This window comes from Bombina bombina, chromosome 11 (genome assembly GCF_027579735.1).
Source record: "Bombina bombina isolate aBomBom1 chromosome 11, aBomBom1.pri, whole genome shotgun sequence".
Lineage (NCBI taxonomy): Eukaryota > Metazoa > Chordata > Amphibia > Anura > Bombinatoridae > Bombina > Bombina bombina.
The window spans coordinates 193,655,456-193,683,289 of NC_069509.1; the positions used below are offsets into that span (position 1 = coordinate 193,655,456).

Below are 27,834 nucleotides of genomic sequence, written 5' to 3' on the forward strand. Positions count from 1 at the left end.
CCTGGGGTGTGTATTTGAGACCCTGTGGCTTAGGGTGGCCTGGGGTGTGTATATGAGACCCTGTGGCTGAGGGTGGCCTGGGGTGTGTATGTGAGACCCTGTGGCTGAGGGTGGCCTGGGGTGTGTATGTGAGACCCTGTGACTGAGAGTGGCCTGGGGTGTGTATGTGAGACCCTGTGGTTGAGGGTGGCCTGGGGTGTGTATTTGAGACCCTGTGGCTTAGGGTGTGTATCTGAGACCCTGTGGCTGAGGGTGGCCTGGGGTGTGTATGTGAGACCCTGTGGCTGAGGGTGGCCTGGGGTGTGTATGTGAGACCCTGTGACTGAGAGTGGCCTGGGGTGTGTATGTGAGACCCTGTGGCTGAGGGTGGCCTGGGGTGTGTATGTGAGACCCTGTGACTGAGAGTGGCCTAGGGTGTGTATGTGAGACCCTGTGGCTGAGGGTGGGCTGGGGTGTGTATTTGAGACCCTGTGGCTTAGGGTGTGTATCTGAGACCCTGTGGCTGAGGGTGGCCTGGGGTGTGTATGTGAGACCCTATGGCTGAGGGTGGCCTGGGGTGTGTATGTGAGACCCTGTGGCTGAGGGTGGCCTGGTGTGTGTATGTGAGACCCTGTGACTGAGAGTGGCCTGGGGTGTGTGAGACCCTGTGGCTGAGAGTGGCCTGGGGTGTGTATGTGAGAACCTGTGGCGGAGGGTGGCCTGGGGTGTGTATGTGAGACCCTGTGGCTGAGGGTGGCCTGGGGTGTGTATGTGAGACCCTGTGGCTGAGGGTGGCCTGGGGTGTGTATGTGAGACCCTGTGGCTGAGAGTGGCCTGGGGTGTGTATGTGAGACCCTGTGGCTGAGGCTGGCCTGGGGTGTGTATGTGAGACCCTGTGGCTGAGGGTGGCCTGGGGTGTGTATTTGAGACCCTGTGGCTTAGGGTGTGTATCTGAGACCCTGTGGCTGAGGGTGGCCTGGGGTGTGTATGTGAGACCCTGTGGCTGAGGGTGGCCTGGGGTGTGTATGTGAGACCCTGTGACTGAGAGTGGCCTGGGGTGTGTATGTGAGACCCTGTGGCTGAGGGTGGCCTGGGGTGTGTATGTGAGACCCTGTGACTGAGAGTGGCCTAGGGTGTGTATGTGAGACCCTGTGGCTGAGGGTGGGCTGGGGTGTGTATTTGAGACCCTGTGGCTTAGGGTGTGTATCTGAGACCCTGTGGCTGAGGGTGGCCTGGGGTGTGTATGTGAGACCCTATGGCTGAGGGTGGCCTGGGGTGTGTATGTGAGACCCTGTGGCTGAGTGTGGCCTGGTGTGTGTATGTGAGACCCTGTGACTGAGAGTGGCCTGGGGTGTGTGAGACCCTGTGGCTGAGAGTGGCCTGGGGTGTGTATGTGAGAACCTGTGGCGGAGGGTGGCCTGGGGTGTGTATGTGAGACCCTGTGGCTGAGGGTGGCCTGGGGTGTGTATGTGAGACCCTGTGGCTGAGGGTGGCCTGGGGTGTGTATGTGAGACCCTGTGGCTGAGAGTGGCCTGGGGTGTGTATGTGAGACCCTGTGGCTGAGGCTGGCCTGGGGTGTGTATGTGAGACCCTGTGGCTGAGGGTGGCCTGGGGTGTGTATGTGAGACCCTGTGGCTGAGGGTGACCTGGGGTGTGTATTTGAGACCCTGTGGCTTAGGGTGGCCTGGGGGTGTGTATGTGAGACCCTGTGGCTGAGGGTGGCCTGGGGTGTGTATGTGAGACCCTGTGGCTGAGGGTGGCCTGGGGTGTGTATGTGAGACCCTGTGACTGAGAGTGGCCTGGGGTGTGTATGTGAGACCCTGTGGCTGAGAGTGGCCTGGGGTGTGTATGTGAGACCCTGTGGCTGAGAGTGGCCTGGGGTGTGCATGTGAGACCCTGTACCTGAGTGACCTGGGGTGTGTATTTGAGACCCTGTGGCTTAGGGTGGCCTGGGGTGTGTATGTGAGACCCTGTGGCTGAGGGTGGCCTGGGGTGTGTATGTGAGACCCTGTGGCTGAGGGTGGCCTGGGGTGTGTATGTGAGACCCTGTGACTGAGAGTGGCCTGGGGTGTGTATGTGAGACCCTGTGGCTGAGGGTGGCCTGGGGTGTGTATGTGAGACCCTGTACCTAAGAGTGACCTGGGGTGTGTATTTGAGACCCTGTGGCTTAGGGTGGCCTGGGGTGTGTATGTGAGACCCTGTGGCTGAGGGTGGCCTGGGGTGTGTATGTGAGACCCTGTGGCTGAGGGTGGCCTGGGGTGTGTATGTGAGACCCTGTGGCTGAGAGTGGCCTGGGGTGTCTATGTGAGACCCTGTGGCTGAGGCTGGCCTGGGGTGTGTATGTGAGACCCTGTGGCTGAGGGTGGCCTGGGGTGTGTATGTGAGACCCTGTGGCTGAGGGTGGCCTGGGGTGTGTATGTGAGACCCTGTACCTAAGAGTGACCTGGGGTGTGTATTTGAGACCCTGTGGCTTAGGGTGGCCTGGGGGTGTGTATGTGAGACCCTGTGGCTGAGGGTGGCCTGGGGTGTGTATGTGAGACCCTGTGGCTGAGGGTGGCCTGGGGTGTGTATGTGAGACCCTGTGGCTGAGAGTGGCCTGGGGTGTGTATGTGAGACCCTGTGGCTGAGAGTGGCCTGGGGTGTGCATGTGAGACCCTGTACCTAAGAGTGACCTGGGGTGTGTATTTGAGACCCTGTGGCTTAGGGTGGCCTGGGGTGTGTATATTAGACCCTGTGGCTGAGGGTGGCCTGGGGTGTGTGAGACCCTGTGGCTGAGGGTGGCCTGGGGTGTGTATGTGAGACCCTGTGACTGAGAGTGGCCTGGGGTGTGTATGTGAGACCCTGTGGTTGAGGGTGGCCTGGGGTGTGTATTTGAGACCCTGTGGCTTAGGGTGTGTATCTGAGACCCTGTGGCTGAGGGTGGCCTGGGGTGTGTATGTGAGACCCTGTGGCTGAGGGTGGCCTGGGGTGTGTATGTGAGACCCTGTGACTGAGAGTGGCCTGGGGTGTGTATGTGAGACCCTGTGGCTGAGGGTGGCCTGGGGTGTGTATTTGAGACCCTGTGGCTTAGGGTGTGTATCTGAGACCCTGTGGCTGAGGGTGGCCTGGGGTGTGTATGTGAGACCCTGTGACTGAGAGTGGCCTGGGGTGTGTATGTGAGACCCTGTGGCTGAGGGTGGCCTGGGGTGTGTATTTGAGACCCTGTGGCTTAGGGTGTGTATCTGAGACCCTGTGGCTGAGGGTGGCCTGGGGTGTGTATGTGAGACCCTATGGCTGAGGGTGGCCTGGGGTGTGTATGTGAGACCCTGTGGCTGAGGGTGGCCTGGTGTGTGTATGTGAGACCCTGTGACTGAGAGTGGCCTGGGGTGTGTATGTGAGACCCTGTGGCTGAGGGTGGCCTGGTGTGTGTATGTGAGACCATGTGGCTGAGAGTGGCTAAGGGTGGCCTGGTGTGTGTATGTGAGACCCTGTGGCTGAGGGTGGCCTGGGGTGTGTATGTGAGACCCTGTGGCTGAGGGTGGCCTGGGGTGTGTATGTGAGACCCTATGGCTGAGGGTGGCCTGGGGTGTGTATGTGAGACCCTATGGCTGAGGGTGACCTGGGGTGTGTATGTGAGACCCTATGGCTGAGGGTGGCCTGGGGTGTGTATGCGAGACCCTATGGCTGAGGGTGGCCTGAGGTGTGTATGTGAGAACCTATGGCTGAGGGTGGCCTGAGGTGTGTATGTGAGAACCTATGGCTGAGGGTGGCCTGGGATGTGTATGTGAGACCCTGTGGCTGAGAGTGGCCTGGGGTGTGTATGTGTGAGACCCTGTGGCTGAGGGTGGCTTGAGGTGTGTATGTGAGAACCTATGGCTGAGGGTGGCCTGAGGTGTGTATGTGAGACCCTATGGCTGATGGTGGCTTGAGGTGTGTATGTGAGAACCTATGGCTGAGGGTGGCCTGGGATGTGTATGTGAGACCCTGTGGCTGAGAGTGGCCTGGGGTGTGTATGTGTGAGACCCTGTGGCTGAGGGTGGCTTGAGGTGTGTATGTGAGAACCTATGGCTGAGGGTGGCCTGAGGTGTGTATGTGAGACCCTATGGCTGATGGTGGCTTGAGGTGTGTATGTGAGAACCTATGGCTGAGGGTGGCCTGGGATGTGTATGTGAGACCCTGTGGCTGAGAGTGGCCTGGGGTGTGTATGTGTGAGACCCTGTGGCTGAGGGTGGCTTGAGGTGTGTATGTGAGAACCTATGGCTGAGGGTGGCTTGAGGTGTGTATGTGAGAACCTATGGCTGAGGGTGGCTTGAGGTGTGTATGTGAGAACCTATGGCTGAGGGTGGCCTGAGGTGTGTATGTGAGAACCTATGGCTGAGGGTGGCTTGAGGTGTGTATGTGAGAACCTATGGCTGAGGGGTGACCTGAGGTGTGTATGTGAGAACCTATGGCTGAGGGTGACCTGAGGTGTGTATGTGAGAACCTATGGCTGAGGGTGACCTGAGGTGTGTATGTGAGAACCTATGGCTGAGGGTGGCCTGAGGTGTGTATGTGAGAACCTATGGCTGAGGGTGGCTTGAGGTGTGTATGTGAGAACCTATGGCTGAGGGTGGCCTGAGGTGTGTATGTGAGAACCTATGGCTGAGGGTGGCCTGAGGTGTGTATGTGAGAACCTATGGCTGAGGGTGACCTGAGGTGTGTATGTGAGAACCTATGGCTGAGGGTGACCTGAGGTGTGTATGTGAGAACCTATGGCTGAGGGTGGCTTGAGGTGTGTATGTGAGAACCTATGGCTGAGGGTGACCTGAGGTGTGTATGTGAGAACCTATGGCTGAGGGTGGCCTGAGGTGTGTATGTGAGAACCTATGGCTGAGGGTGGCTTGAGGTGTGTATGTGAGAACCTATGGCTGAGGGTGACCTGAGGTGTGTATGTGAGAACCTATGGCTGAGGGTGGCCTGAGGTGTGTATGTGAGAACCTATGGCTGAGGGTGACCTGAGGTGTGTATGTGAGAACCTATGGCTGAGGGTGGCCTGAGGTGTGTATGTGAGAACCTATGGCTGAGGGTGACCTGAGGTGTGTATGTGAGAACCTATGGCTGAGGGTGGCTTGAGGTGTGTATGTGAGAACCTATGGCTGAGGGTGACCTGAGGTGTGTATGTGAGAACCTATGGCTGAGGGTGGCCTGAGGTGTGTATGTGAGAACCTATGGCTGAGGGTGACCTGAGGTGTGTATGTGAGAACCTATGGCTGAGGGTGACCTGAGGTGTGTATGTGAGAACCTGTGGCTGAGGGTGGCCTGGTGTGTGTATGTGAGAACCTATGGCTGAGGGTGGCTTGAGGTGTGTATGTGAGAACCTATGGCTGAGGGTGGCTTGAGGTGTGTATGTGTGAGACCCTGTGGCTGAGGGTGGCTTGAGGTGTGTATGTGAGAACCTATGGCTGAGGGTGGCTTGAGGTGTGTATGTGAGACCCTGTGGCTGAGGGTGGCCTGAGGTGTGTATCTGAGACCCTGTGGCTGAGGGTGGCCTGGGGTGTGTATGTGAGAACCTATGGCTGAGGGTGACCTGAGGTGTGTATGTGAGAACCTATGGCTGAGGGTGGCCTGAGGTGTGTATGTGAGACCCTGTGGCTGAGGGTGACCTGAGGTGTGTATGTGAGAACCTATGGCTGAGGGTGACCTGAGGTGTGTATGTGAGAACCTATGGCTGAGGGTGACCTGAGGTGTGTATGTGAGAACCTATGGCTGAGGGTGACCTGAGGTGTGTATGTGAGAACCTATGGCTGAGGGTGACCTGAGGTGTGTATGTGAGAACCTATGGCTGAGGGTGGCCTGAGGTGTGTATGTGAGAACCTATGGCTGAGGGTGACCTGAGGTGTGTATGTGAGAACCTATGGCTGAGGGTGACCTGAGGTGTGTATGTGAGAACCTATGGCTGAGGGTGACCTGAGGTGTGTATGTGAGAACCTATGGCTGAGGGTGGCTTGAGGTGTGTATGTGAGAACCTATGGCTGAGGGTGGCCTGGGGTGTGTATGTGAGAACCTATGGCTGAGGGTGACCTGAGGTGTGTATGTGAGAACCTATGGCTGAGGGTGACCTGAGGTGTGTATGTGAGAACCTATGGCTGAGGGTGGCCTGAGGTGTGTATGTGAGAACCTATGGCTGAGGGTGACCTGAGGTGTGTATGTGAGAACCTATGGCTGAGGGTGACCTGAGGTGTGTATGTGAGAACCTATGGCTGAGGGTGACCTGAGGTGTGTATGTGAGAACCTATGGCTGAGGGTGACCTGAGGTGTGTATGTGAGAACCTATGGCTGAGGGTGACCTGAGGTGTGTATGTGAGAACCTATGGCTGAGGGTGACCTGAGGTGTGTATGTGAGAACCTATGGCTGAGGGTGACCTGAGGTGTGTATGTGAGAACCTATGGCTGAGGGTGGCTTGAGGTGTGTATGTGAGAACCTATGGCTGAGGGTGACCTGGGGTGTGTATGTGTGAGACCCTGTGGCTGAGGGTGGCTTGAGGTGTGTATGTGAGAACCTGTGGCTGAGGGTGGCCTGAGGTGTGTATCTGAGACCCTGTGGCTGAGGGTGGCCTGGGGTGTGTATGTGAGAACCTATGGCTGAGGGTGGCCTGGGGTGTGTATGTGAGAACCTATGGCTGAGGGTGACCTGAGGTGTGTATGTGAGAACCTATGGCTGAGGGTGACCTGAGGTGTGTATGTGAGAACCTATGGCTGAGGGTGACCTGAGGTGTGTATGTGAGACCCTATGGCTGAGGGTGACCTGAGGTGTGTATGTGAGACCCTGTGGCTTAGGGTGGCCTGGGGTGTGTATGTGAGAACCTATGGCTGAGGGTGGCTTGAGGTGTGTATGTGAGAACCTATGGCTGAGGGTGACCTGGGGTGTGTATGTGTGAGACCCTGTGGCTTAGGGTGGCCTGAGGTGTGTATGTGAGAACCTATGGCTGAGGGTGGCTTGAGGTGTGTATGTGAGAACCTATGGCTGAGGGTGACCTGGGGTGTGTATGTGAGAACCTATGGCTGAGGGTGGCCTGAGGTGTGTATGTGAGAACCTATGGCTGAGGGTGGCTTGAGGTGTGTATGTGAGAACCTATGGCTGAGGGTGACCTGGGGTGTGTATGTGTGAGACCCTGTGGCTGAGGGTGGCTTGAGGTGTGTATGTGAGAACCTGTGGCTGAGGGTGGCCTGAGGTGTGTATCTGAGACCCTGTGGCTGAGGGTGGCCTGGGGTGTGTATGTGAGAACCTATGGCTGAGGGTGGCCTGGGGTGTGTATGTGAGAACCTATGGCTGAGGGTGACCTGAGGTGTGTATGTGAGAACCTATGGCTGAGGGTGACCTGAGGTGTGTATGTGAGAACCTATGGCTGAGGGTGACCTGAGGTGTGTATGTGAGACCCTATGGCTGAGGGTGACCTGAGGTGTGTATGTGAGAACCTATGGCTGAGGGTGACCTGAGGTGTGTATCTGAGACCCTGTGGCTTAGGGTGGCCTGGGGTGTGTATGTGAGACCCTATGGCTGAGGGTGACCTGAGGTGTGTATGTGAGAACCTATGGCTGAGGGTGACCTGAGGTGTGTATGTGAGACCCTATGGCTGAGGGTGACCTGAGGTGTGTATGTGAGAACCTATGGCTGAGGGTGACCTGAGGTGTGTATGTGAGAACCTATGGCTGAGGGTGACCTGAGGTGTGTATGTGAGAACCTATGGCTGAAGGTGACCTGAGGTGTGTATGTGAGACCCTGTGGCTGAGGGTGACCTCACCTGAGGTGTGTATGTGAGACCCTATGGCTGAGGGTGACCTGAGGTGTGTATGTGAGACCCTGTGGCTGAGGGTGACCTGAGGTGTGTATGTGAGAACCTATGGCTGAGGGTGGCCTGGGGTGTGTATGTGAGACCCTATGGCTGAGGGTGACCTGAGGTGTGTATGTGAGAACCTATGGCTGAGGGTGACCTGAGGTGTGTATGTGAGACCCTATGGCTGAGGGTGACCTGAGGTGTGTATGTGAGAACCTATGGCTGAGGGTGACCTGAGGTGTGTATGTGAGAACCTATGGCTGAGGGTGACCTGAGGTGTGTATGTGAGAACCTATGGCTGAGGGTGACCTGAGGTGTGTATGTGAGAACCTATGGCTGAGGGTGACCTGGGATTGTGTGTATGTGATATCCTGTGGCTGAGGGTGACCTGAGGTGTGTATGTGAGAACCTATGGCTGAGGGTGACCTGAGGTGTGTATGTGAGACCCTGTGGCTGAGGGTGACCTGGGATTGTGTGTATGTGATACCCTGTGGCTGAGGGTGACCTGAGGTGTGTATGTGAGAACCTATGGCTGAGGGTGACCTGGGGTGTGTATGTGAGACCCTGTGGCTGAGGGTGACCTGGGATTGTGTGTATGTGAGAACCTATGGCTGAGGGTGACCTGGGGTGTGTATGTGTGAGACCCTGTGGCTGAGGGTGACCTGAGGTGTGTATGTGAGACCCTGTGGCTGAGGGTGACCTGAGGTGTGTATGTGAGAACCTATGGCTGAGGGTGACCTGGGGTGTGTATGTGAGAACCTATGGCTGAGGGTGACCTGAGGTGTGTATGTGAGACCCTATGGCTGAGGGTGACCTGGGGTGTGTATGTGAGAACCTATGGCTGAGGGTGACCTGAGGTGTGTATGTGAGACCCTATGGCTGAGGGTGACCTGAGGTGTGTATGTGAGAACCTATGGCTGAGGGTGACCTGGGGTGTGTATGTGAGAACCTATGGCTGAGGGTGACCTGAGGTGTGTATGTGAGACCCTATGGCTGAGGGTGACCTGAGGTGTGTATGTGAGAACCTATGGCTGAGGGTGACCTGAGGTGTGTATGTGAGACCCTATGGCTGAGGGTGACCTGAGGTGTGTATGTGAGAACCTATGGCTGAGGGTGACCTGAGGTGTGTATGTGAGAACCTATGGCTGAGGGTGACCTGGGGTGTGTATGTGAGACCCTGTGGCTGAGGGTGACCTGAGGTGTGTATGTGAGAACCTATGGCTGAGGGTGACCTGGGGTGTGTATGTGAGACCCTGTGGCTGAGGGTGACCTGAGGTGTGTATGTGAGAACCTATGGCTGAGGGTGACCTGGGGTGTGTATGTGAGACCCTATGGCTGAGGGTGACCTGAGGTGTGTATGTGAGAACCTATGGCTGAGGGTGACCTGGGGTGTGTATGTGAGAACCTATGGCTGAGGGTGACCTGAGGTGTGTATGTGAGAACCTATGGCTGAGGGTGACCTGGGGTGTGTATGTGAGACCCTGTGGCTGAGGGTGACCTGGGATTGTGTGTATGTGACCCTGTGCCGGTGTGGTGATTGTCAAAACTGGTGATGATCTTCAATTTCCGTAACTCCGCTCACTAATGTAAACGCTGCACTTTATATAGTAAACAATAAACTTCTAAATACACTGCCTCTCGGTATAAACAGCTAACAGCTTCGAGACGCAGTGTATTTAGAAGTTTATTATTTACTATATAAAGTGCAGTGATTACATTAGTGAGCGGAGTTACGGAAATTACCGATCACCACTTTGACACAACACCGGTCCTTACAGAGCGGACGAGGACTGCGGCCCTGTCACTACTAAATCACGGTAGCTCTCTATTTGATATCAGGAGGACAGAACAGTATCAGCTCACTCTCCTGCCTGCTGCTCGTTTGGTCTGAACTGTTTTTGGTGCTCGATTGAATATGCCTAACTTGTACGCATGCGCGATGTGAAGTAAATAAACCCACGTGACTGAGTCAGGAAATTACAGCAGCCCGAGGGGTCAGTTCCTGACATGAGAGGGGGTTGGTTATGGAATGTACTTAGGGGGATGAGTGAGAGGTTTATATAGTGAGGGTGCTATGTGGTGAGAGGGTTATGTAGTGAGCGGGGTGAGTGAGTGAGAGGTTTATATAGTGAGGGGGGTATGTCGTGAGGGGGGTATGTAGTGAGGGGGTGAGTGAGAGGGGTATGTAGTGAGGGGGTGAGTGAGAGGGGTATGTAGTGAGGGGGTGAGTGAGAGGGGTATGTAGTGAGGGGGTGATGTAGTGAGGGGGTGAGTGAGAGGGGTATGTAGTGAGGGGGTGAGTGAGAGGGGTATGTAGTGAGGGGGTGAGTGAGAGGGGTATGTAGTGAGGGGGTGAGTGAGAGGGGTATGTAGTGAGGGGGTGAGTGAGAGGGGTATGTAGTGAGGGGGTGAGTGAGAGGGGTATGTAGTGAGGGGGTGAGTGAGAGGGGTATGTAGTGAGGGGGTGAGTGAGAGGGGTATGTAGTGAGGGGGTGAGTGAGAGGGGTATGTAGTGAGGGGGTGAGTGAGAGGGTTTTGTAGTGAGCGGGGTGAGTGAGTGAGAGGGTTATGTAGTGAGGGGGGTATGTGGTGAGAGGGTTATGTAGTGAGGGGGGTATGTCGTGAGAGGAGTATGTAGTGAGGGGGTGAGTGAGAGGGGTATGTAGTGAGGGGGTGAGTGAGAGGGGTATGTAGTGAGGGGGTGAGTGTGAGGGGGTGAGTGAGAGGGGTATGTAGTGAGGGGGTGAGTGAGAGGGGTATGTAGTGAGGGGATGAGTGAGAGGGGTATGTAGTGAGGGGGTGAGTGAGAGGGGTATGTAGTGAGGGGGTGAGTGAGAGGGTTTTGTAGTGAGCGGGGTGAGTGAGTGAGAGGTTTATATAGTGAGGGGGCTATGTGGTGAGAGGGTTATGTAGTGAGGGAGGTATGTCGTGAGAGGAGTATGTAGTGAGGGGGGTATGTGGTGAGAGGGTTATGTAGTGAGGGGGGTATGTCGTGAGAGGAGTATGTAGTGAGGGGGTGAGTGAGAGGGGTATGTAGTGAGAGGGGTATGTAGTGAGGGGGTGAGTGAGAGGGGTATGTAGTGAGGGGGTGAGTGAGAGGGTTATGTAGTGAGCGGGGTGAGTGAGAGGTTTATATAGTGAGGGGGCTATGTAGTGAGGGGGCTATGTAGTGAGGGGTGGTGAGTGAGAGGGCTATGTAGTGAGGGGGGTTGAGTGAGAGGGGTATGTAGTGAGAAGGGTATGTAGTGAGGGGGATGAGTGGGGTATGTTGTGAGGGGGTAAGTGAGATGGGTATGTAGTGATAGGGGTATGTACTGAGGGGGTGAGTGAGAGGAGTATAGTTGGGGAGAGAGAGAGGTATGTAATAGGAAGGGTATGTAGTGATAGGGGTATGTACTGAGGGGGGTGAGTGGGGTATGTAATGAGGGGGGTATGTACTAAGGGGGATGAGTGAGAGGAGTATCTAGTTGGGGGGAGACAGAGGTATGTAATAGGAGGGGTAGTACTGAGGGGTATGTAGTGATAGGGGTATGTACTGAGGGGGGTATGTACTTAAGGGGATGAGTGAGAGGAGTATCTAGTTGGGGAGAGAGAGAGGTATGTAATAGGAGGGGTAGTACTGAGGGGTATGGGGTGAGTGGGGTATGTAATGAGGGGGGTATGTACTAAGGGGGATGAGTGAGAGGAGTATCTAGTTGGGGGGAGAGAGAGGTATGTAATAGGAGGGGTAGTGATAGGGGTATGTACTGAGGGGGGTGAGTGGGGTATGTACTAAGGGGGATGAGTGAGAGGAGTATCTAGTTGGGGGGAGAGAGAGGTATGTAATAGGAGGGGTAGTGATAGGGGTATGTACTGAGGGGGGTGAGTGGGGTATGTACTAAGGGGGATGAGTGAGAGGAGTATCTAGTTGGGGAGAGAGAGAGGTATGTAATAGGAGGGGTAGTACTGAGGGGTATGTACTGAGGGGGGTATGTACTAAGGGGGATGAGTGAGAGGAGTATCTAGTTGGGGAGAGAGAGAGGTATGTAATAGGAGGGGTAGTACTGAGGGGTATGTACTGAGGGGGGTATGTACTAAGGGGGATGAGTGAGAGGAGTATCTAGTTGGGGAGAGAGAGAGGTATGTAATAGGAGGGGTAGTACTGAGGGGTATGTACTGAGGGGGGTATGTACTAAGGGGGATGAGTGAGAGGAGTATCTAGTTGGGGAGAGAGAGAGGTATGTAGTAGTTGGGGTAGTACTGAGGGCTATGTAGTGAGCGCTAAAACAGACTGATTTGTGTAGTGTAAATGCTAATTTATTAGAGACAGTTCTACTGTTATGCCATTATTTAGTGTGCAGCTTTACCATCTTCTTAAAAATCTGCAGCTGATGCTTCAACTTTGTTTTAATTGGTAACAAAAGTTACATTGTTGAGTGATTCTGTCAGTGCACTGTTAGTGTGATTTTTATCCTCTAAACTACAGTTTTTATCACAGGTGCCCACGCTTTGTTTAGAGGGTCACAGCAGGATAGGATTTCATGTGCTGTGTATATTATTGACTTCAGAGCATTGCAAAGCTTTGTCCCTTATCTCTCTCCAGCAGCAGCAGAGGTTTTAAGAAAAGCATCTGAACCTGAACTATTCAGGAAGCAGGTTGTGAAGTTATGGCAGCTTTGTGGCCCTCCGGGAACAGATTTGACTGTATCTGCACTAAACCTCCCCACTGTTTCACTATGGAGATTTTATTTTTACATAGTTTTAATGGCAGACGTGTTAGCATTCATATTGGTAATGAATGGGTATGTGTAACCATTGGGTTATTTCCAGGTTTGGTTATCCAAGAGCACATAATGTGGATTCTCAGAGCAAAATCAGTATAGAGGAAGGGTCCTCTTCTTGTTTTCAGTGTTCATTTTGTTTATTACTTTTGTAATGCACTTGATACATTTGAGTGCGTCACCTGGGTGACACTGAATAACTGTTCTGCATTCCAAGTGTGTTGTGTGCGTTATTAACCCCCCCCCCCCCAGGCTGTAGTTATGAGCTGATATTATTTGATTCTCTTTTTTCCAGACCGAGCTGATCCCTGAGGATGGGCGAGAACACCAGCCCTATCAGTGTCATTCTGGTCAGCTCGGGAAGTCGAGGCAATAAGCTGCTTTTCCGATACCCTTTCCAGAGAAGTGCTGAGCAGCATTCCTCGCAGACTGGTGAGTATAGTCTGATATCAGAAGAAAAGCACCTATGTCACAGGCTGTATCTTGTAGATGACAATCCTTGCACACATAGCACTTTATTCGTGTTAGGCTTCTGCTCTTGCAAATGCTACAGTCCAAAGAGAAGTTGGCAAAAAATATGAGAATACACTCAATAAAATGCTCTCATAATAAAATGAATCTCTTAATTATAAAAAAATAATTCATACAAAAATGTGTTTTATTGAAACAATAATGCTGCACAGATTCTTTGCACTGACTATGCTGTTAGTTTCTGATTTATAAGTGGAAGTTAACCATCGGTGCATTAGCAGAAGACGAGCTGCACTCAGAGTTCCTGACTCTTTATTAAAGCCAAATTGTATTGAAGCACTATAACCATCAAGTCAGAATATCCTCAACATATTTGTGTAATACATTTTATGCAAGTGAGAATTTACTTGGCAGCAGATGATATTAAAGGGATATGAAACCGTTTTATTGTTATAATAAAAATAAACACTAAGCGGTGGGTTATCCTTTACATAAATCATTGCAATATGTATCTCCATTACTTCCTGTTACAACTCTACCAGGAGACTGTGGTCTCTACAGGAAGGGTTATCTAGCTTGATGTTGAAAAACATGTAGAGTAACATAAGCTGGTTTACGATTCAGTGAATAGATAAACAGAGAGTCAGAGTTGCCTATGCTCAGAAGAGGCAGAATGCAACCTAAGTTACCAACATGTCAGCTCTCTTATGTCACTATAGGCAGTGGCTACACTGAGTTGTTTGCTGTTTTTTTTTTTTTTAAACAAATGTGTATTATAGTGATAGGTTGTATAATACACATTTGTTCTTCTTGGGCCAGCTAGAAGGTTTCTTCCCGTGGCGCTTGGTCTAACCTATATTCATTGTTTTGTTTTTCTGTTTACTTTGATTTAACATTTGTTTTTACCAAAGGAGCACTGTTTAAAGTGAATGTAAAGTCAGTGACATTCGTTAAAACTGCTGCCATCTAGCGCTCTTGCTAATGAATAACATTGTTATAAAACTGCTGCCATCTAGTGCTCTTGCTAATGAATAACATTGTTATAAAACTGCTGCCATCTAGTGCTCTTGCTAATGTATAACATTACTATAAAACTGCTGCCATCTAGTGCTCTTGCTAATGTATAACATTACTATAAAACTGCTGCCATCTAGTGCTCTTGCTAATGTATAACATTTTTATAAAACTGCTGCCATCTAGTGCTCTTGCTAATGAATAACATTGTTATAAAACTGCTGCCATCTAGTGCTCTTGCTAATGAATAACATTGTTATAAAACTGCTGCCATCTAGTGCTCTTGCTAATGTATAACATTGTTATAAAACTGCTGCCATCTAGTGCTCTTGCTAATGAATAACATTTTTATAAAACTGCTGCCATCTAGTGCTCTTGCTAATGAATAACATTATTATCAAACTGCTGCCATCTAGTGCTCTTGCTAATGAATAACATTGTTATAAAACTGCTGCCATCTAGTGCTCTTGCTAATGAATAACATTACTATAAAACTGGTGCAATCTAGTGCACTTACTAATATATAACATTACTATAAAACTGGTGCAATCTAGTGCACTTACTAATATATAACATTACTATAAAACTGGTGCAATCTAGTGCACTTACTAATATATAACATTACTATCAAACTGCTGCCATCTAGTGCTCTTGCTAATGAATAACATTGTTATAAAACTGCTGCCATTTAGTGCTCTTGCTAATGAATAACATTACTATAAAACTGGTGCAATCTAGTGCACTTACTAATATATAACATTACTATAAAACTGGTGCAATCTAGTGCACTTACTAATATATAACATTACTATAAAACTGGTGCAATCTAGTGCACTTACTAATATATAACATTACTATAAAACTGGTGCAATCTAGTGCACTTACTAATATATAACATTACTATAAAACTGGTGCAATCTAGTGCACTTACTAATATTTAACATTACTATAAAACTGGTGCAATCTAGTGCACTTACTAATATATAACATTACTATAAAACTGCTGCCATCTAGTGCTCTTGCTAATGAATAACATTGTTATAAAACTGCTGCCATCTAGTGCTCTTGCTAATGAATAACATTGTTATAAAACTGCTGCCATAAATGAGCTGGCTCCTAAGTATAAGTCCCTGCTTTTCAACAAAAGATAATAGAAGTAAATTAGAAAGTTGTTTAAAATTGCTGCTCTATCTGAACCACAAAAGAAACATTTTAGATTTCATGTCCCTTTAAATTTGGTGTTTAGTGCTGATTGGCAGTCACTATAAAACTTTAACATTTGGAGGCAGTCTGACAAATAAAATGTTTGTGTCAAGAATATTAAAAATTACTGTGGTGCTCGTCAGAATTATGAGTTTAATTTTAAATTCCATGTCCCTTTAAATGCTAATTTCCTAATGTAGCTCCTCCCAGTAAAGGCACATTACACACCTGTCACTATTGTGTCCTACGCTGCAAGGTCTCAAAATGCTGCAAACTGCCTGAACCAGCTATTTGATTTGCTTCTCTAGATAGTGTGGCACAAGCGCAGCTCTGCACAAAATCAAGAGGGGTGACCAGTATAAGCAGTTATGTAAAGTTAGCAGTTTATGGGCATCTTTTGTCTGTGGGAGGTGAGTGTAGGAACTTATACTCTGGTGTTAAAGCGACATGACTAAACACTGAGACTGATACTCTAGTAGCTGCGTTATATCCATCTAACTGGCCTTAGCGGAGGATCTAAGAAAAAGAGCTCTTATCCCTAGTGACCCCTTAGTTCCGTTAGTTTACTGAAGTATGTGACGTTTCCCTGTGTGATCTTCATATGACGTGTGTATAACGCTATACTGTGTTTTTGCGCCAGATAACCCCAGGAGCTGCTACGCATTAAACAACACAGGAGAAAACACTGATGATCCAGATGGAGACTCCCGGTAGGACAGAAACGTCAATTTAACCCTTTTTTTTTCATTTTATTTCACTGGGTTTTTTTAACAGAAAACATATTTCAGTAGCCAGTTACAGAGCGTTTTTATGTCTAAGAAATAATGATAAAGGAGGATAATTAGCTCATGAGCCGTGAGATCACCATATTATCATCAGCTTAAAGGTAGATTTGCAGTACAGTTTATGCTGGGGACGTTGTAACTGGTAAATATGTGTTATACAGGAATAAAGTCCTCATCAGATACAACAGAAACCTCCCTTTGGTAAAGAAATGATTTAGAAACCTAATAGCCTTTCATTCCTCATCTCAGGCTGTTATTCAGTCAGATGCAGTTTCTAGTTCTCTGCTGCATCAGTTCTGGTGCACTACCTGCGTGTAACACACACACACACAGTGCTACGCGATACGTGCACTACCTACGTGTAACGCACACACACACACACAGTACTACATGGTACGTGCACTACCTACGTGTAACGCGCACACACACACACACACACAGTACTACATGGTACGTGCACTACCTACGTGTAACGCGCACACACACACACACAGTACTACATGGTACGTGCACTACCTACGTGTAACGCGCACACACACACACAGTACTACATGGTACGTGCACTACCTATGTGTAACGCGCACACACACACACAGTACTACATGGTACGTGCACTACCTACGTGTAACGCGCACACACACACACAGTACTACATGGTACGTGCACTACCTACGTGTAACGCGCGCACACACACACACAGTACTACATGGTATGTGCACTACCTACGTGTAACACGCACACACACACAGTACTACATGGTACGTGCACTACCTACGTGTAACGCGCACACACACACAGTACTACATGGTACGTGCACTACCTACGTGTAACACGCGCACACACACACACACAGTACTACATGGTACGTGCACTACCTACGTGTAACGCGCACACACACACACACAGTACTACATGGTATGTGCACTACCTACGTGTAACGCGCACACACACACACAGTACTACATGGTACGTGCACTACCTACGTGTAACGCGCACACACACACACACACAGTACTACATGGTACGTGCACTACCTACGTGTAACACGCGCACACACACACACAGTACTACATGGTACGTGCACTACCTACGTGTAACGCGCACACACACAGTACTACATGGTACGTGCACTACCTACGTGTAACACGCACACACACACACAGTACTACATGGTACGTGCACTACCTACGTGTAACGCGCACACACACACACACAGTACTACATGGTATGTGCACTACCTACGTGTAACGCGCACACAGTACTAAATGGTACGTGCACTACCTACGTGTAACACGCGCACACACACACACACACAGTACTACATGGTACGTGCACTACCTACGTGTAACGCGCACACACACAGACAGTACTACATGGTATGTGCACTACCTACGTAGGAGGTGCAGCCACCTCGTTTTGTGTTTTCATGTCAAGGCCAAATATTTTTTTTAACTATAAGAAAAGAATAAAATATTGTAAATGAATCACAAAATAAAGTCTGATACATAATAAACGTAATCTCATAGTGATCTACAATTAAAAAATATATATTAATAAAACACACATTTGGTACAATTTTGCAACAATCTAAAATGTTTTGGTAGTCACGTTTTTATATGAAAGAATTAATTTGTTCTGTTGTACTAAAGATGGTTCTTTTCATATATTTTTTTTCATTATGAAGTATTTATGAATTGATGCAAATGTGATTTTAAGAACATTATATGCTGAACTGTGTATCACTATATTATCGTATTTGTTAAATTACAGTTTGTCTCCTAGTTTGTTTGTTTTTCTTTGTTTTTATGTTATCATTTTTATTTATTTTTGTGTGCTTTTGTATCTGTGTGTGTTACATCACAAGACGGCAAAACCTTCCCGTGCGTTCCCAGAGCTGGCACATTTTATATTTCTACCCCCCCTCTAAATAAACTAATGAATAAAACCCCACCCTTAGTTACTGACAGTAGGTAAACACAAGAATGTGCAACGGTTGTTAACGTTAATTGCCAGACAATTTAGCACTTTGGTTTGCAAACAGTAAATCTGCAAATTTAGAGCCCCAGGGTATGGTGATCCAGAATCTATATCTGTAAAACCTTCTGATGTATCGGATGCAACAGAACCACTACTTGTTACATTGCCTTTTGTACAGTAACTGCCAGTAAAGTTATGTGCAGAACTCGTAACGATGCAGGGAAATGAAAACGCACTATATCCTGTGATGTGTGTCAGGTGCCCCAGACGTTTGCATAAGGAACCATTTTGCCCGTGTCTGCCATTTGCCTGTTGAATGTGCTCTGTTACTTGTTATTGTTTGTTGATGGGCCCCGTTCCTATTCCAGAGAGCCCGCTCGTATAACAGATGAGCAGTTGGTAGCGGGGTAAGACCTGACGTTCTAAGCAATATCCGCTTGTTTAGAATTTATCTCTTTGTCTGATGACAGCTCTTCCTATTGCTAATGACTTTATCCCACGGCCAATAAACTAACTCAGTAATTCTATCTACCCTAAAGAATTATTGCCAATGGCTACTAACACGTATGGGCACCAGCTTTACCCAGTTCTGTGGGATGTTTCACAAATCATTTTCCTTATACAATTTGATACAGTTTTAACCTAGACGTCTGTACGTTTATTTTATTTATCATTAAAAGAATAGACCAGACGCAGTTCTGCACTAGTAGATCATTTTTTTTTAGTTCCCAAATCCCTCAGCAAATAGCGTTTCTACTGAAGCAGGGGATTCTGGGTAACCAACGCCTCATCTCCTCCTGTACTACAAATACTGGGGTGTCTGTATAGCTCAGGGTCTATGGGGGGGACTGCTATGATAATTTACTATCAGGCAAAGCCAGGTTAGCTCATTAAAGGGACATTAAACACATTACATGTAGTGCAACTTCTGTGTTTAGTATTAAAGGGACATGACATGAAACCCATTTTTTTTTCTTTCATGATTCAGATAGAGCAGCAATTTTCTAATTTACTCCTATTATCAATTTTTCATTCTCTTGGTATCTTTATTTTAAAAAAGCAGGAATGTAAAGCTTAGGAGCCGGCCCATTGCTGATTGGTGGCTACATTTAGCCCTACCCAGGTGCTGAACCAAAAATGGGCCGGCTCCTAAGCTTACATTACTGCTTTTTCAAATAAAGATACCAAGGGAACGAAGAAAAATTCATAATATGAGTAAATTAGAAAGTTGCTTATAATGGCTGCTTTATCTGAATCGTGAAAGAAACAAAATGTTGGTTTAATATCACTTTAAAGCGATCGAAAGGTCAAAAATGAAATGAAATAGAAGCGTTTTTGTAATGTATTTCATTAGCTACAATGCATTATTAGTGTTGTTCTGCAGCAAATGCCGTTTTAGTCGTATTTTAGTCATCTGAATTGTTTGTCATCTGAATTGTTTTAGTTTTAGTCATCTGAATTGTTTGTCATCTGAATTGTTTTAGTTTTAGTCATCTGAATTGTTTTAGTTTTAGTCATCTGAATTGTTTTAGTTTTAGTCATCTGAATTGTTTTAGTCATCTGAATTGTTTTAGTTTTAGTCATCTGAATTGTTTGTCATCTGAATTGTTTTAGTTTTAGTCATCTGAATTGTTTTAGTTTTAGTCATCTGAATTGTTTTAGTTTTAGTCATCTGAATTGTTTTAGTTTTAGTCATCTGAATTGTTTTAGTTTTAGTCATCTGAATTGTTTTAGTCATCTGAATTGTTTTAGTTTTAGTCATCTGAATTGTTTTAGTTTTAGTCATCTGAATTGTTTTAGTTTTAGTCATCTGAATTGTTTTAGTTTTAGTCATCTGAATTGTTTTAGTTTTAGTCATCTGAATTGTTTTAGTTTTAGTTTTAGTCATCTGAATTGTTTTAGTTTTAGTCATCTGAATTGTTTTAGTTTTAGTCATCTGAATTGTTTTAGTTTTAGTTTTAGTCATCTGAATTGTTTTAGTTTTAGTCATCTGAATTGTTTTAGTTTTAGTTTTAGTTTTAGTCATCTGAATTGTTTTAGTTTTAGTCGTCTGAATTGTTTTAGTTTTAGTTTTAGTCATCTGAATTGTTTTAGTTTTAGTCATCTGAATTGTTTTAGTCATCTGAATTGTTTTAGTTTTAGTCATCTGAATTGTTTTAGTTTTAGTCATCTGAATTGTTTTAGTCATCTGAATTGTTTTAGTTTTAGTCATCTGAATTGTTTTAGTTTTAGTCATCTGAATTGTTTTAGTTTTAGTCATCTGAATTGTTTTAGTTTTAGTCATCTGAATTGTTTTAGTTTTAGTCATCTGAATTGTTTTAGTTTTAGTCATCTGAATTGTTTTAGTTTTAGTCATCTGAATTGTTTTAGTTTTAGTTTTAGTCATCTGAATTGTTTTAGTTTTAGTCGTCTGAATTGTTTTAGTTTTAGTTTTAGTCATCTGAATTGTTTTAGTTTTAGTCGTCTGAATTGTTTTAGTTTTAGTCATCTGAATTGTTTTAGTTTTAGTCATCTGAATTGTTTTAGTTTTAGTCATCTGAATTGTTTTAGTTTTAGTCGACTAAAATCTAAGGGGTTTATTTAAAGCGTAATGTATTATGTCAGCATTTCTCTATCATTTGCAAACTGATTATATACTCCAGGAGTAAACATAACACCTGTTATTATTTATTGTATTAAGGTTTAAACATGCAATACAGACACAGATTTAGCCGTTGGGATAGGTAACATCTTTATTAAACTTAAATAAAACCAAGTTTCATAAACAGAAGTGCAACTATAAAATATATATACAAAAAAAAACAACCTGTAAACTGTATTGCACATATTGCCCAATATAAAACCTTTAACAGTTCTCTGTTAATAATTAAAACAAGTATCAAGTAACTGAACACAACAAAAAGTTTCTGCAGCTAGCACAGGCACAGCATAACTTACACCCATACTCGTGGGTTATGCTTATCTCTATAGGAAGAATCAATTGATTGTTTACAGATTGGCACTGCTCTAGAACTTCCAAACTCATTATATACTACTGGAGTAAAGGTTTATTAACCTGTTTTATTTATGGTATTAAGGTTTGAACATGCAATACAGATTTAACTGTTGTGGTATATAACGTCTTTATTTAGCTTAAAATTTAATAAAATTAAGTTTTGTAATTTTACAAAAGAGCAGTAATTAGATGTGGATTGATTATAACAAATTGCATAAAATGTTTTTGGCAGCAGATTTTGATTTACTTTTAGTCATAGTCTCTTGACTAAAATGCCATTTTAGTTTTAGTCGTATTTTAGTCATCAGAATTTCTTTAGTTTTATAGTCATTTTAAGTTGAATTTTAGTCGACGAAATTAACACTGCTTCATACTCGCCAGTCTATCTATCTATCTATCTATCTATCTATCTATCTATCTATCTATCTATCTATACAGCCACCAATCAGCAGCTAGAACCTAGGTTATTTGCTTCTCCTGAGCTTGCCTAGATAAACCTGTAGGCAAAGGATAACAAGAGAAGGAAGCAAACTAAATAATAGAATTAAATTGGAGAGTTGTTTTAAAATTGTGTTATGCATCTGAATCATGAAAGAGAACATTTTGGGTTTCATGTCCCTTTAACTTTGTGTAGGCCGATTGATTACTTTAGTGGTAATCACCCCTATTATATAAGTAGTGCCATCAAGTCTCTTTTGCAAACACACTACACACCACTGCCAGCTCTCTGAAACGTTCTGGTGTACGGCCCTCTCAGGATATGCGCGTATTCCGCAGAAAAACAGTAATGCTAATGAAATATATTGCAGAAATTCTTCTATTTCACATTGAAATGCACCAGGCATATTTCATTTTTGACCTTTCTATCCCTTTAACTGATAACATCTGTAATATATTTTATACTAACATAGTGACCGTGGCTAGCATTGTCTTCTAACTGAAGCCCTGATTGGCTTCCCCATATAAGGCAGATAGTGGGTCCAGTTTGCCTATTCAGAAAGAATTGCAGTAAAAATGTTAATTTGTTATAAAACCATTAAGACTTGGCTGCTATTTTATTTTATAGCAGCAGAAATGTCTTTAATTACACAGTGTTGCTGTCCCTTTAATGCTTATAGTGGTTAATTGCATCAGCACATACATGTAATGGGTAATTGCATCAGCACATACATGTAATGGGTAACTGCGTCAGCACAGACATGTAATGGGTAACTGCGTCAGCACAGACATGTAATGGGTAACTGCGTCAGCACAGACATGTAATGGGTAACTGCGTCAGCACAGACATGTAATGGGTAACTGCGTCAGCACAGACATGTAATGGGTAACTGCGTCAGCACAGACATGTAATGGGTAACTGCGTCAGCACATACATGTAATGGGTAACTGCGTCAGCACATACATGTAATGGGTAATTGCGTCAGCACATACATGTAATGGGTAATTGCATCAGCACATACATGTAATGGGTAACTGCATCAACACATACATGTAATGGGTAACTGCATCAGCACATACATGTAATGGGTAATTGCATCAGCACATACATGTAATGGGTAATTGCATCAGCACATACATGTAATGGGTAACTGCATCAGCACATACATGTAATGGGTAACTGCATCAACACATACATGTAATGGGTAACTGCATCAGCACATACATGTAATGGGTAATTGCATCAGCACATACATGTTATGGGTAATTGCATCAGCACATACATGTAATGGGTAACTGCATCAGCACATACATGTAATGGGTAACTGCATCAGCACATACATGTTATGGGTAATTGCATCAGCACATACATGTAATGGGTAACTGCATCAGCACATACATGTAATGGGTAACTGCATCCGCACATACATGTAATGGGTAACTGCATCCGCACATACATGTAATGGGTAACTGCATCCGCACATACATGTAATGGGTAATTGCATCCGCACATACATGTAATGGGTAATTGCATCAGCACATACATGTTATGGGTAATTGCATCAGCACATACATGTAATGGGTAACTGCATCAGCACATACATGTAATGGGTAACTGCATCAGCACATACATGTTATGGGTAATTGCATCAGCACATACATGTAATGGGTAACTGCATCAGCACATACATGTAATGGGTAACTGCATCAGCACATACATGTTATGGGTAATTGCATCAGCACATACATGTAATGGGTAACTGCATCAGCACATACATGTAATGGGTAACTGCATCCGCACATACATGTAATGGGTAACTGCATCCGCACATACATGTAATGGGTAACTGCATCCGCACATACATGTAATGGGTAATTGCATCCGCACATACATGTAATGGGTAATTGCATCCGCACATACATGTAATGGGTAATTGCATCAGCACATACATGTAATGGGTAACTGCATCAGCACATACATGTAATGGGTAACTGCATCAGCACATACATGTAATGGGTAACTGGATCCGCACATACATGTTATGGGTAACTGCATCAGCACATACATGTTATGGGTAACTGCATCAGCACATACATGTTATGGGTAACTGCATCAGCACATACATGTAATGGGTAACTGCATCAGCACATACATGTAATGGGTAACTGCATCAGCACATACATGTTATGGGTAATTGCATCAGCACATACATGTAATGGGTAACTGCATCAGCACATACATGTTATGGGTAATTGCATCAGCACATACATGTAATGGGTAACTGCATCAGCACATACATGTTATGGGTAATTGCATCAGCACATACATGTAATGGGTAACTGCATCAGCACATACATGTAATGGGTAACTGCATCAGCACATACATGTAATGGGTAACTGCATCCGCACATACATGTAATGGGTAACTGCATCCGCACATACATGTAATGGGTAATTGCATCCGCACATACATGTTATGGGTAATTGCATCCGCACATACATGTTATGGGTAATTGCATCAGCACATACATGTTATGGGTAATTGCATCAGCACATACATGTTATGGGTAACTGCATCCGCACATACATGTTATGGGTAATTGCATCAGCACATACATGTTATGGGTAACTGCATCAGCACATACATGTTATGGGTAACTGCATCAGCACATACATGTAATGGGTAATTGCATCCGCACATACATGTAATGGGTAATTGCATCAGCACATACATGTAATGGGTAACCGCTGCCGTATTGCAATAAAAACATGTCATTTCATATCTTCATAAAGGGAAATATTATTTCTATTTCACACTCAAAGGGAGAGAACTGGAGAGATATAAAGAGGGATAAATTGTGTTCTATTTGTAGCAACATTAATATATTTATTACTCATCTGAATACACAAATTATTTTTTATCTAACTATAACTGACTCTCTATTCAGTGGTGGTCGTTGTCTGATTATTTTTTTCATGTGTCTATAGTTCTGCCGCTCAGTCTGTGCAGTTTAGTAGCAAACAGATCTCAGTCTTTTGTTCTTTTTGTTTGTTTACACGTTGTTTGCACAGAATATGATCACTTACACTTCGCCATTCACTGTTTGTCTGATCGTCACGTTGCATGACAATAATACGCATGCTGTCACCATCTGGAATTATGTAATCACACCTTATAAAATTTATGTTGTAGTTTCAGTAATTTTCCAGTTTTTGTAATTTTTAACCACAGAATAATTCCGTTTGATGCCAGAGCCTTGTTCTCAATTAATGCTTTTCACTGTCCTTTCCCCCCCTCCCTTGCTGGAAAGCTTTTCGGATGTCATCCTCGCCACCATTTTGGCTACAAAGTCAGATATGTGTGGGAAAAAGTTTGAGCTGAAGATTGACAATGTGCGTTTTGTCGGTCACCCCACGCTGCTCCAACACGCACCATGCCAGGTAATACTGCTTCACATTGCAATGACTAGAAATCCCCAGGAGTGACAGTTTAACCCTTTGGCTGCCCTTGAGGGTTTGTAAATGATTGCAGACAAGGGGTTAATCAGATATACAGACCATACACACCCAGCTATATATAATCATGGAGGATTACTCGGCCCATATTCACCTGTAACCTAATAATAATCACCAGGATTTACATTTTATTCGTTTTTAATAATTAACCATTTCTGATCCATCATGAGATACCCACAAGAACCAGACACAAGATAGAGGAGCTCCCTCTAGAGGTTTTCAGTGATCACTGCAACCCTCAGTTGCAGACTGAGCTATGTCACAGTTGGACACTGGATTTTCTGATCTGCACTGGTATAAAATACCATAATTATACTGGGCTGAGATTCTCCTCTGTTAGGTCTCTGTGTATGAAATTTACATGTTTGTGGGGGTGAATATTTGGCTAGGGTTTAACTGAAAAACATCTCGCAGAATACATCTGGTATTATAGGTTTAACAGGAGAGAGGGTTTTCTTGGTAGTTAGGCTAAAAAAATAAGCACTAAACGCTTTGTCAGGGCATAACGAGCCTCCCTCACGGAGCTGTATGATGGTAGCATAATACAATATGCAAAAATCTTGTGTGTATTCTGAAAGCACCTCATTTTTTGGGGGGTGTTTATAGCCTGTGTGTCTGTTTTCATACGTATATTCTGTAGAAATGTAGCCTATATACTCATATGTAGTCTGTGTATGCATATAGCCTATGTCTGTGTGTGCATGTCAGTGTATACTTATAGCCTGCATGTGTGTTTGAAACTGTGAATGTATAAATGTAACCTATATGCTAATATATGTAGTCTGTGTGTGCATATAGCGTGTGTACGTATGGTCTGTGTGTGCATATAGCGTGTGTACGTATGGTCTGTGTGTGCATATAGCGTGTGTACGTATGGTCTCTGTGTGCATATAGCGTGTGTACGTATGGTCTGTGTGTGCATATAGCGTGTGTACGTGTGGTCTGTGTGTGCATATAGCGTGTGTACGTATGGTCTGTGTACGTATGGTCTGTGTGTGCATATAGCGTCTGTGTACGTATGGTCTGTGTGCATATAGCGTGTGTACGTGTGGTCTGTGTGTGCATATAGCGTGTGGTCTGTGTGGGCATATAACGTGTGTACGTATGGTCTGGGTGTACGTATGGTCTGTGTGTACGTATGGTCTGTGTGTGCATATAGCGTGTGTGTACGTATGGTCAGTGTGCATATAGCGTCTGTGTACGTATGGTCTCTGTGTGCATATAGCGTCTGTGTACGTATGGTCTGTGTGTGCATATAGCGTGTGTACGTGTGGTCTGTGTGTGCATATAGCGTGTGTACGTGTGGTCTGTGTGTGCATATAGCGTGTGTACGTGTGGTCTGTGTGTGCATATAGCGTGTGTACGTATGGTCTGTGTGCATATAGCGTCTGTGTACGTATGGTCTGTGTGTGCATATAGCGTCTGTGTACGTATGGTCTGTGTGTGCATATAGCGTCTGTGTGCATATAGCGTGTGTACGTGTGGTCTGTGTGTGCATATAGCGTGTGGTCTGTGTGGGCATATAACGTGTGTACGTATGGTCTGGGTGTGCATATAGCGTGTGTGTACGTATGGTCTGTGTGGGCATATAGCGTCTGTGTACGTATAGTCTCTGTGTGCATATAGTGTCTGTGTACGTATGGTCTGTGTGTGCATATAGCGTCTGTGTACGTATGGTCTCTGTGTGCATATAGCGTCTGTGTACGTATGGTCTCTGTGTGCATATAGCGTCTGTGTACGTATGGTCTGTGTGTGCACGTATGGTCTGTGTGTGCATATAGCGTTTGTGTACGTATGGTCTGTGTGCATATAGCCTGTGTGTGTGTACGTATGGTGTGTGTGCATATAGCTTATTTGTGTGCACGTACATATAGTCTGTGTGTGCATATAGCCTATGTGTGTGTGAACACATGGCCTGTGTGTGTGTACATATAGTGTCTGCGTACATATAGCCTACGTGTGTGTACATATAGGGGGATATTTATCAAAGGTCTGGCGGACCTGATCCGCCAGACCTCGCTGAATTGGGAGAGCAATACGCTCTCCATATTCAGCATTACACCAGCAGCTCTTGTGAGCTGCTGGTGCAACGCCACCCCCTGCAGATTCGTGGCCAATTGGCCGCCAGCAGGGGGGTGTCAATCAACCCGATCGTAATCGATCGGGTTGAATTGCAGCAATGTCTGTCTGCCTCCTCAGAGCAGGCAGACAGGTTGACCGCTGTTTCTAGCGAGCCTGCAAGTCCTCGTGTGTGTACATAGTCTGTGTGTGTTTATACATAGTAAAATAATCTGTGTGTATGTGTGTGTGAAGAAAGAAAAATGTAGCCTGGGCGCTGTGATTTGGAGGTGAACAGTCTCAGTGCTGCCAAAGAACCACATATTGTGCTTCCAGATTCCCTAAAATCTACAAGTACAATATAGAAAAGATAATGTAAATGAAAGAGTAGTTGTGGATCGGCACATGGACTATATATATATATAATCAGATGAAGCTTGCACTCTCTGGATTTTCAAAAAGGTGCTTTATTTAGCAAAAAATGTGATGTTTTGGGGATCAATCACCCCTTCATCAGACCAGTGGTATAGACCAGTGTATTAATTCGTGCCTGCACCCTGGTAGATGCTTTTTAAGTGAGAGTGCGCTTTCCTTACTCTATTATATATATATATATGTGTGTGTGTATATGTATGTATATGTATATATATATATATATATATATATATATATATATATATATACAGGGAGTGCAGAATTATTAGGCAAGTTGTATTTTTGAGGATTAATTTTATTATTGAACAACAACCATGTTCTCAATGAACCCAAAAAACTCATTAATATCAAAGCTGAATAGTTTTGGAAGTAGTTTTTAGTTTGTTTTTAGTTATAGATATTTTAGGGG

At 45.6% G+C, this 27,834-nt stretch overlaps 1 protein-coding gene across 4 annotated transcripts in view; it reads left to right on the top strand.

Annotated features, from left to right (window-relative positions):
- Positions 1 to 9,717: 9,717 nt before the first annotated feature.
- NPRL3 (NPR3 like, GATOR1 complex subunit) overlaps positions 9,718 to 27,834 on the top strand; it is a gene marked incomplete in the record, with an annotated part of 73,764 nt that continues 55,647 nt past the window's right edge. The window contains 5 exon segments of one of the 4 annotated variants that reach the window (XM_053694500.1): positions 9,718 to 9,766; positions 12,828 to 12,964; positions 15,861 to 15,930; positions 18,351 to 18,389; positions 24,728 to 24,857. In XM_053694500.1, the coding sequence (XP_053550475.1) occupies positions 12,847 to 12,964; positions 15,861 to 15,930; positions 18,351 to 18,389; positions 24,728 to 24,857 (357 nt within the window). 4 annotated transcript variants of the gene reach the window in all.